The sequence below is a fragment of the Apium graveolens genome, chromosome 6 (genome assembly GCF_009905375.1).
Source record: "Apium graveolens cultivar Ventura chromosome 6, ASM990537v1, whole genome shotgun sequence".
Classification (NCBI taxonomy): domain Eukaryota; kingdom Viridiplantae; phylum Streptophyta; class Magnoliopsida; order Apiales; family Apiaceae; genus Apium; species Apium graveolens.
This window is the reverse complement of record NC_133652.1, coordinates 49,787,337-49,799,246: the sequence shown is the minus strand read 5'-3', so window position 1 is coordinate 49,799,246 and position 11,910 is coordinate 49,787,337. Positions and strand designations below refer to the sequence as shown.

The window sequence follows — 11,910 nt, the reverse complement described above, 5'->3', positions numbered from 1 at the left end:
ACTGTGTAGTATATAAACACAGACATAGGGTTTACACTATAAGTGTTATCATATTCGAGAAGATTATTCATTGTAACCCTAGCAGCTCTCGTGATATTTGTTCATCACTGAGAGGTAACAGTTCCATACTGTAACAGAGTTTATTGTTCCAATAAAGTTTGTTTTCTGTTACTTAAGATATTAAAGTTCGATTTGATTGTATTATACACTGTATTCACCCCCTCTACAGTGTGTGTGACCTAACAAAGTGGTTAATATATTCAGTTGCTTTAGATAAAGTATTTTGCTTTTGTTGTAAATTATTTACCCAAAACAATTTGGTGGGTCAGTTAGGTGAAGAGGGCATTAATGATTGGCATAACATCTCACAACGTCTTAGAAGTCATGAACGAAATCCACATCACATTGATCATGTGCAAGGCCTAACTGTTAAGCCATTATCAGAAACACATTGGGAAAGTCGTGTTGAGAGTGTTAAAGCAATAAAATATCAAGCTCTGCAAATTAAAGAAGCTTTAAACTACTTGGTGAATAGTAGTGTAGATGCCAAAACAAGAAGTGATGCTGAAACTTTGGCAACCTACAATCTTCAAAATTTTGAATTCTTATTAGGCATGGTGATTTAGTATCAATTGTTATATGCATTTAATCATGTTAACATAATTCTTCAAAGTGAAAACATGCAAATTGATGTTGCTATCAGAGAATTAAAAGGTCTCCTTTCATTTCTTCAAAATTATAAAGAAGTTGGATTTCAGGAAGCTATGTTCGAAGCTACCGAGATTGCCAATAAGATGGAAGTTGAACCGATATTTGTGGAAAAGCGTGTGGTTCACGGAAAAAGGCAATTTGATGAGAGCACGGGTGAAGATGTGACACAATCAGCTGAGGAGAATTTTAAGAATAATTCTTGTCTCTACATTATTGATCAAGCTATTTCATCATTTGGTACCAGGTACATATATATGATTTATTTAAAATTATGAGATATATTAGTCATACATTTTTAATATATGTATTTTTTTAATTAGGTTTCAACAATTACAAAGTTTTAAAGAAAATTTTGGAATTTTATGGAATTTTGAGAAGTTAAAGTCCATTGAGCCTGAAAAGTTGAGGACCTTTTGTGATAATCTTGCAAACATTAAAAATTATGGTGAGAATTCAGATCTTAATGGTGATGATTTGTATGAAGACTTGAGTATATTGCGCCACAATTTTCCAGAAGGTACAAGAGTGCTATAGACGTGTTGACATACATCAAAGAGATGGAAGGTAGCTACCCAAATGCCTGGATTGCTTATGTGATTCTTCTAACAATACCGATTACTGTTGCTTATGCAGAACAAAGTTTTTCAAAGTTGAAGCTGAAAAAATCCTACCTCCGTTCAACTATGTCTCAAGAAATGTTAAGTGGCTTAGCTATGCTATCAATAGAAAAATATATGATTGAAAAACTTGATTATGTAAATTTGATTGATATTTTTGCATCAAAAAATGCATGACGTGTTATATTTAAGTAATATAATAAGTTTAGTTTGCATAATGTTTTGTTTTTCCTCTTATTAGTATATTTGTAGCTCTCGATATATATTATGTACTTGATTTATTAATTTAAAAGTGCCCCATAATTTGAGTTCACCTAGGGCCCCTCAATTCTCAGGGCCGGCCCCGAATCCTAGCATATTCAAATCTTCATATTCCAGTTGAACATATTTGGAAGAGCTCTTACTTCCAGAATGCATCAACCATCTCATCAGTAACAGCACTGCGAGCTTTACGCTGCCTCTCAACTATACCAGTGAGAACTTTTGTAAGTCGCTTCTTTATTTCACAGGAAAGCATCCATCCAGCACCATACTATGTCCTTATATGCTCCAGTTCATCATCATCCTCCAGGAAAAATCCAAGCAATTTAATTGGTATATCAACCTCACGATCGGCTCCATACTTCCTATGATTTTCTTTAGAATTTTACCCACCAGAGAACGCAAATTTTTTTATCTTGTCTTTGATGTCCTGTTCAGAGTCAATCACATATATAGATGAATTTGGATCACTTGCTGACATTTTTTTTGTTTCTCCATAAAGAGCAGGAAAAAAAGTGGATTCAATCAATACAGGCTTTTGATAACTTAGTCGGGGAGCAACATCACGAGTCATTCGAAAATATGGATCTTGGTCAATTGCACATAGAATTAGGCATCAAAGACTATCATTGCCACTAAAGAGGTGTGGAAACAAGCTTGGAAATGTCGGAGCTGCCTGAACGGACGGAAAACTTAATTTACCAATATAATCCTCTCCAGTAAACCCAAAAATACCTACTACCTTATTATACGTTACTCACTTTAAAACCTTAACCATGTTCTTGTAAAATGCACCACCAACATGATCGAAGTCGGGGAATATAAATGTCTTAGATATGTCAGAGCCACATGCAATGATATCTTTAGCATTTTCAACGAGCCAATCTTTGGCTCACCTCTACTGACAAATTTTTCCATATGCACTTCTCGTCATCAGTGAGTTGTATTACGAGAGGAACCCTAAACACATCCTGCAAATATTTAGTAAATAAAAAGGAATAAGATGACCGAGATGTAGCGCCTCGGACGAGGGTCCTCTACCGGTATACAAGTAACTTGTCTCCTTTTCCATCAGCATCCAACCGAACTTATTGATAAGCTTGTCATAATCAATTTTTCCCTCTTTTATTGTAGCTACTTCCCATGGATTGACTATTTGCTCCTCTTCACACTCTTTTACCACCGTCGTCGCCATTTAAGGGTTTTAGTGCTTACTACAAATTAATTAAGGTTTAACAAGTTCAATTTGATAGTGTAGTAGTGGTTAGGGCTTACAAATTAATTAAGGGTTTAACAAGTTGGATTTGATAGTCAAGTAATAGTTAGGGCTTATCCTCGATATATTTGAGAAATGGACCAAAATGTCACTCTGAGGTTGTTAGGTCACACAACATATATCTAACAGAGGTGAATAGTGGTCACTTATGGAAATTATGACCCAAAATGCCACTTCTGGAAATTATGGCCCAAAATGTCAGTTCACCATGTTACATCGTGTAGCTTTTGGAAAACAATCCAAAACACTATACGATGTAGCATTTTTCTTCCTTTTCTTAACTTTTTAAAGTCATAACGTTACTTCATGTACCGTTATGATGCAAAACGCTACATCATGTAGCATTTTTATGTCAAAACTCTACTCTATGTCACGTTTTGCAAATTAAAAAAGAAAACAAAAGTGCATAACGCTACACGATGTAGCATTTTATGCTTTTTGTCTAAATGCTACACGATGTTGAGTCTTGAAGTGACATTTTGGGAAATTATTTTCAGAAGTGATATTTTGGACCATTTTGTAACCCAAAATGACATTAAGGGCCAACACACGATATATTCAGGATGTCAAAAAAATAAGGGTTCAATGAATATGTTGAACATAAAAACTGAAGATCGGACTGGGGGTATTTATAGAGTTAGAAATAGAATACATAATTCGATTATAATTCGGTTAACAGGGTTTTCATTGTACACGACGCCATTTGGGACTCAATACCTCTCAATTAGGCAGTAGTATGTTGGCCTAACTCTGAGTCGATTTCAGTCCAAATTTACTCAACAATGATCTATTGTCCAACTCACATCACCCTCAACCATCATGAGAATAAAGGGGGGTTTAGGAGAGATCCATCCAAAGCAAAAAATAATTAAATCCTTCTGCCCAACCATCTGGCTTAAAATAAAAAATATATATTTTACAACACGGTGCGATTAAACTATTTCAACAATAATCTCGAGAATCGAGATCCAAAATAAAGAGTCCCATCCCATGACTAAAATTCCAATAAGACACAGAACTAGACACCCGCGTGGAAACATTCTCATTTTAGATTTTTTTTGTGACTTTTTTCGATTCTAATTTAGGCCAGTAAATAGTGCATATCTAAATTTAGGCTAACACTATTCATCGGTCTAAATCTTTTTATTAATAAAATATTAACCTTTTGTGTTTTATATATTTGTTAGTTTTTTAATTGACTGTTATTGTATATTTATTAATTAGTTTTTAATATATAGGGTCTTACTCAAATGAGAACCCATTTTAAAATGAGATATGAGATTTAATCTACACCACACAAAATTTAAAGCTACTTTTAATCTACACCACTCATTTTAAATCTCAACATCATCTTCACCAACTATCACCTCCCCCGTCTTCTTTCTAAACCAGCCAACCACTGCCACCTCCAACCACTGGACATCACCATTTCAGGCAACCACTACCTCCGGCGACCTCCAGAAAATCACCACCGTCAAACATATAATCACCACCGTCAAAATAAGAAATTACCACTGGAAACACAAAAATCACCCCTCTAGCCATCTGTAAACAACAAATCACCATCGTAGAAAAAAAATCATTACAACCGGTCACCACTTTTATCTACCAGATCCGGCCACCAACTCCATTCATCGACTATGATCACCAATATCATCACAAAAATCACTAGATCTAATTATCACCTCCTTTTATATTTCATCATCATCTCTAACTATCACCTCCTCCATGATCTCCTTTTTACTTAAAAAATCACCTCCGAAAAATCAAAAATCACTACCTAAAAAATGAAAAATCAAATCCAGAGTATAAAAAATCACCTTCGTCAACCTAAAATCACCACATCTAACAACTATTTATGTCCACCAGATCCGGCTACCAGCTCCTTTCATAAACTCCGACCACCATATTTAAATTTAAATCACCAACAAATAAACTATAAGCACCAAAATCAAATCACACCACCGAAAAATCATTCGACGACCTCAATCAATCCCAAAAATCATCATAAACTCTAATTAACTTAATTAAAACTACAGAGATGTTGCATAACACAAAAATAAAATTTATGATAAATCGGATCTAAAAAAGAGCGAAGGCTGATGAAATTATTGTGATGGATAAGATTAATCGAAGGCTGTGTAAATCTCTGTAGTCGTTGGTTTTGAAGTGGAAGTGGTCCACGATTATTCCGGCCAGTAAGAACATGTTAGGTAATGAATCACACACGGGGGGGGGGGGGGTGAATGTGTTTTTCTGATTTTAGGCTTTTCTTGAAAGATAATGGTTGAACAAAGTAAATTAAATCTTGTATAGAAAAGTGTTCATGCAGAAATTAAACTTGCACAAAATAAAGAACACAGATCTTCAAAACTAACTTAATTTTTGTATTAAAAATTAAGATGCTTTGCTACAAAATTTCTAAGCTCTTCGAAGTTAAAGAGCTCAGCTTCTTCTCGAGAGTGTTACAAGAATTTTGATCTAAATTGTTACTTCTAACTAGAGGACCAGTGTTAACTTTATAGCTCAGTTAACTGCTGGTTTACACAGTGGATAATAAACATGCTATTAGCTTTTCTAAACTGTCACTTGTCATTTCTATTTATAGAAAAGCAAATATTCCATTTCTGGTTTAGCATATCTTTAGTATCCCGTGTTTACTTTAATTTTCCTCTGTCAGTTAATCTTTTCCATTGATCTTGCACATACTTCAAGCTGCTTTTTGTAGACTTGTCAATCCAGCTATTGGATTGTTTGTTGATTGTTTATCTTGGATATTAAACTGATCTGCAATTCTGTACTTTGAGACTGTACTTCGAGATCTCCAGTTTGATTCATTTGAACACTTGATATCTCGATAAGTTCAAAGTCTTATCGAGATCTCTAGTACTCCATAATGAGTTTGGCTTGTAGAGGTCTTCAGCTCATCGAGATCACTAGTCTTCATAACTTCACTTGACTTGTAGATATCTCTGAGTTCTCGAATGGATATAGACTTGTCGATAACTCTGAGTTCTCTAGTGAAATAATGACTTGTCGATATCTTTTTGAGTTCTCGAGTAGCTTTCCTGACTTCTCTACTCCCGATGGATATTGCTTATCCGTTGAGTATATATATAGCTCATCCATCGAGTAGATATATAGCTTATCCGTCGAGTAGATATTGCTCATCCGTCGAATATATGTTGTTCATCCATCGAGTAGATATATAGCTCATCCGTCGAGTAGATATTGCTTATCCGTCGGTACTCTCTGGAGTTTGAATGACTTCTCGATAAGTCATTCTGGAGTTCTCGAATTAATTCTCTATAACATTAAATCTGTGACTTGTAGAGATCTTGACTTAGAACATTTTTCTCCAAACAGATTTATTCAACTCCAAGCTTCTTCAAAAATTTTCTGAGGCATGATCTTCTTGATCTTCTTCCAGATAGAATCCTTAGGCTTGATACTGTTTTAGGAAAAAGACTCCAGTCTGCTCCTTTGCATTTTAACAGACTTTAAGTGTTACAAGTACAAAATACAAATTTAGATAACAATACAACTTACTTAGGATTGACAAGTTTTCCTAGTATTGTTAAAGTACATGCATGTCTTCTACAACAATCTCCCCCAATTTGTGAGAAAATTGCTTCACACAAATTCATGCATGTTAACAAGACTAACCCCAAGTTTAAAACTGTTGGAAGATAAGATTAAAACATAAAGCTTGATAAAATTACAACTTGTACAACATAAGATTCACCAAGTTCCAAGATTACAGGAATCAAGTAAAGAAAGTTTTTACATCTGCTTCTTCTCTAAGTTTATCCTTCAAATGATCAAGAATTTCAAGTTCTTCTATGATGAGTATTCCACTTAGAGATTCCACAAGTTTTTGCCTTGCTGCCTTAGGGTACCCTTGGTCCAGATACTCTAAACTGAATCTTGAGAATCCACCAACTTTAATGTTTAGAAATCTACCATCTTTAGAAATTCTGCTCATTCCTTTTGCTTTCAACTCTTTTGATCTTTTTATAAACATATCTATTTCTTCATAATGTTTCCTTTTTCTTTCTTCAGCTTCAGCCTTATCTCTTTTCTTTATTTCCTCCCTTTCAATCAACCATTCAGCCAAAGATGATCTCCAAGTTCTTGTAACAGTGCCCTTGCCTTTTAACAAACTTAGCACTCTCTTAATTTCTGCAGGAGTCAAAGAATCCATTAAGTCTTTGTTTAGAAGAGTGAATGTACCATCCTTAAAAGAGACTCTAACTTCTCTCAGTGATACAACCCAGACTTTGACAATTTCCTCAGCTGAATTTTGGAAATATTCTTCATCTGTGATGCACCAATTTAGAGGTAGAAAGTCAGATTCTTTAAAGTAATTAAATATGGCCCTTTCAATGACTTTCACTTCCTTTACAGGCTTGACTTTCTTTGGCTTTCTTCCTACAGATTTGAGATTGAATTTTAGTGAAGGTTTGGCTAAAGGCAGTGTTGTTATTTTCTTGAGATTTGTGAGGATTGAGGTGATTGGAATTTTTAGGAAGGAGTTGACAGTTTATCTGTAAAGAAATTTTGGCTTAGGTGTTTGGGAAGATTTGATGTTAGAGATAGTTGATGTTGTGAGTTGAGCTGAGGTTTGAGGTGGTTGTGTTTGAATATTTAGGGTTGTTTGAGTTCCTGAATCATCATGAGGTTTCCTGCTCTTCATTTCCCCTCCTCTCCTCGTGTCTTCATCTTTCTTGTCATCCTCCTTCTTCTCTCCACCCCTGCTTCCAGATGGCTTAGTAGACTGACTTGAATTTAAGCCAGAAGGATTTTGATCATCTTTCTTCTGCTCATCATCATCCAAATCATCTTTGTTGATTTTTGTTTTAGGCAAGTTTGCTTCTGCATTATCCAGATATTTTCTCAACAGTTTTATCATCTCTTCATCTTCAACAGTTTTGTTCCTTTTTACTTTCAGCTCAGTTTCAAGAGTCATAATGAGCCTTTTGTTTGCCATGACACATTGTTTAGGAACTTGAAAATATTTGAAATGTTTGGTAGTAGAACAAATGTATGTTACTCCCTTGCTAGGCTGTAGATAAGCTTCTGGGAAAGCAACTTCTTGTGCATTCTTCAATTCTGTTAGCAACAGAGTATCTTCATGAATCACAATTTTGACTTTGCTTATCAAAACATCTAATTCGGATGCCATCATAGAGATAAGATAGTTACAGGAACCTGCATACATCTGTCTACCCCTGAGTCATTGATGTTGACCACTATCCTTCTTTCCTTGAAATTGTCTTTAGTTACCAAGATCACTCTTATTGAGTTTATTGTCCTGTCCAATGCTTTCTCGTAGGTGAAGAAATTGTTATTGACAGAAACTCTGAGTGCCTTAAGCAGTTCATTAAATTCTCTGCTTTGACTGGGACCCTCAGCTACTTTAAAAAGTCTCTCCATTCCAATATCAATTTTTTGATTTAAACTCTCTTCAACACTTTGGACTTGTTGTTGAGATGACCTTGACTGTGCCAACCTAGCCTCTATCTCCCCCTTAGTCTTGTTGACAGGCATGAGAAGGGGAGTAGGGATTTCTGGTTTTACTTGTTCAGGAAAAGAAGGTAGTGGTATGTTGAGTTTACCCATGATGGCTCCTAAAGCTATGGAATTTTGCATTTGAAGATGCTTATGGGAGTCCACCAGAGTTTGGATGTCTGTTTGTTGGCTCTTGACAAGAGATGTCAAAGCTTGAACTTGTGCAGTGAGAGAGAAGTTGGAGTCTTACAATGCTGTGACTTGATCCTGTAGAGACTGAATTTGCAAATTTGTTAAGGTGGATCCAGGCTGATAAGAGCTGCTAGATGTGCCAAAGTGTTCTTCTACAGCCTCTTTGATCCCTTCCATCAGCAATGTTAAAGGCTTATATCTGCTCTGGTGAAGCTGATCCAGTTGGACTTTGGTCTCATTTGAGTGAGTAATTTGTTGCTGGATCACTGTATGGAGATTTGTGAAGGATAGTTTGAGATTTTTGACTTCCTTCTCAATAGAGGCAAGATCCATCCTAGCCATTTGCTTAGAAAAATGCTTGAATTTCGAAGAGATCTGCTCTTGAGATGGTATGATCTTGTCCATTTTCTCATTCACCAGTTTTTTGATTCTGTCTTCATGACCAATGAGCTTGATTTTAAGAGCCTTATAAAACAGATGAAATGCTTTGAGCTGAGCTTTGTATACATCTGTAATGGCATCATAGACAGCTTCTGGACTCAAGTCTTTTGCATTGCTGCCCAGAATAGTAACATACTCTTCTCTAAATCTGGCCAAAACTTGATTCATCTCCAAGGCAAAGTCCTCAGACAGCCATGCATCCACATTCCCATTTGGCTCAGTATCATTGACAATTTTCTCCTTTTGATCCTCAACTTCTTCATTATAAGCAAGCATAATGGCTTGATAATCTTGGTTGCTCATGTTTGAAGTTAAAAGATGTTGTGAGATGTTAGTCAGTTCGGAGATCTGCTCTACTAGTAGATCATCTACAAAAGTTGGTTAAGAGGGAGATTCTTGTAGCCACTAAGAGAGTATGTGAGGTTGTTGAGGTTGTGAGCTTGATGGTTCATCAGAAACTCATGTGACTGAGATTACAGTTTAACTCACAGATTTCTCTGTGGTTATGACAGTGTGTTGTCCTCCACTTGTAGTGGGAACCTCCAATTGAATTGGAGGGAATTTGACTGGGTTACTATCATGTGCACCAGCCTCAAACCCTTGTGTGTCTTGCAACACACTGGCACTTGAATGTGCTAAGCTTGCCTCCCCTATGACAGGATCATGGGCAATTGTACTCCTAGCTTTAACTGCAGAGGAAATTTCTGCTAGGGTTATGAGGGGAGTTGTTCCTTCATGAGGAACCTCTAATTGAATTGGATAGGATTTAGATAGCTCCCCCTCAGGAGTAATACCCTCAAACCTTTCAGTCTGTGAGGACTGTTTTGCACATGAAGGTGCATTAGAGATATGCATGGGGTCTTCAGTAAAGACTGATGAACCCCCTATGTTTGTGATGGTGTCATCAAGGTCTACCCCAGCATGTAGCCTCTCACCATCTAAATGAGGTGTCTGGGTGGTGAGCAAAGCTTCTTGAGCTAAGTCACTTGATTTTTGGTGCACTTGAGCAATGGAATCAAGTGGAATTGGGATAGAAGAAATATTAGATATAAGAAATTGTTGCTCAGTTGTGAGTGTTAACATCTCCCCCTGAATAGATGAGGGAGCTTCAAGAAATGTGCTCCCACAGTGAGTGCCTTACTTGTTTCTCCTACCATACACTTTAATTGATTCTTGTACAGGCTGTGCAGACTCACTCCTGGTTGTTTTTACAACTGCATCCTGTTGGGAGGATGTAGAGGAAGATAGAGTGGTCAGCTCAGTTTGTTTACTTCTTTTGGATCTTCTGACCAGAGCTCTTTCAGCTTTCTCCTCACCACTCTCATTTAACACAACTAGGTTTATCCCCTTTCTCTTCTTTTTACTGACCTCACCTTTTTGAGAAGATGAGGTAGTTGGTTTCCTAGCTTCCAAAGGTTGTGAATGAATGGTTGTTGTGGCGCCCTCCAAACCCGGGTCAGAAGTTTAGGGTCCATAATACATACACAATATATAAACCTATATAAGAAATATTATTCGGAATAACCCTGCTTTACATAACCACGGATCGCAACAGGTTACAGTATGAAAACAAGCCACAACCTTTACTTATTACAACGTACCAAATCCCAACTGATTTAACTTACAATGGGTAATAAAATTATTCTTACAATCTTTCTATCTCTCTACCATTATGAAGCTCATGCTAGCTCGTTCCAACTCAATACTGGAACCTTAGCCCGCACTTTGGACTGAGGAACTTCTCTATCATCCACATCCTTTTTAACTGTAAAATATATAAAAGAATCGCAAGGGTGAGCTAACTAGCTCAGCAAGTAATAACAGTGATAACTGAGGTTAAGCAATGTTCAAATGGAATGATTCAGAAGAATCAAGTTTATTGTTAAGCAATCATTAGAATTTGATATTCATTTTAAGTTTTAAAACCAAGGTTAGGCTGCTGATCAGTCACACACTAACCTCGAGCAAGGCACATAACACTGCTCTAATTACTGGATCCAATGCACACATTGGCCTATAATTGACCACGAATCTGGTCTGACCACGAATCTGGCCCTTATTTAGAAAACTATCCAATTCTAAAACAATTCAGTATGATAAACAATATACTTCAATAAAACAAAATCATAATCAATGAGGATTAAACACTTGAATAAAAATGTAAGGAAATTCATGGACAGCACAAGGGTATATTAGGGTATGTATCAGAAACGGTTTTCAGTTTGTAAAAGGATCAGGTATTAGACCAGTAATGATTTTCAAGGTATGGTTCTTTGATGTTTATAAAGAATGGTTGGTGTATAAAAGTTTCTGTGTTTTCAAACAATTCTCTTCCAGTGTTTGGTGTTTGGTAGTTATACATTTGGGGAGTAGTATCATATTTGGGAGGTTTGGTATCTGAAAATCAACAAAGGATGGTTTACAAAGAATAAGGCTTACGACTCAAAATCACAAAAAATCAGGGTTCACGGTTAAATAGTTTAAAGCACTTGCAATATTGAAACAAGAGTTATTTGAATAATAGCGACATGTTATGAAACAGTTCGAAAATATTTGCAATATATCTTGAAGAAAAGTTCAGAAGTACTTGCCTTACAAGGCTTTACAACTATTATTGATCGATTCTGAGCCGACTCTGCTGCTCAGGATTTAACATCCAATTACTAGTCCACATTAGATTCGACCTCGACATTCAGGTTTTCCTGTTGAAACTCTACTGAGCTCGTCGACTGACTACTAGGTCATCTTTAGTCCAACGTCCACTTTCGGTTTCCCGACTAGAACCTACAGGGTTGAAATACCCTACGTTAGACGTCTAGGTATACTTGACATATCCTCGATACCAGTTTTACCCAACGATATTCAAACCTGACTCGTAATTATTTATATTATAACAACATA

General features: G+C 36.2%; 1 protein-coding gene and 1 pseudogene across 1 annotated transcript; one reads left to right on the top strand and one right to left on the bottom strand.

Moving 5' to 3' along the window:
* Positions 1–680: 680 nt before the first annotated feature.
* LOC141665013 (uncharacterized) lies at positions 681–1,505 on the top strand. Its single transcript, XM_074470970.1, has 3 exons — positions 681–955; positions 1,032–1,228; positions 1,345–1,505. Exons 1-3 carry the CDS (start codon positions 681–683, stop codon positions 1,503–1,505), a joined length of 633 nt encoding a protein of 210 aa, XP_074327071.1.
* A 182-nt stretch (positions 1,506–1,687) lies between these two features.
* LOC141665012 (tryptophan--tRNA ligase, cytoplasmic-like) lies at positions 1,688–2,784 on the bottom strand (annotated as a pseudogene).
* Positions 2,785–11,910: the final 9,126 nt, after the last annotated feature.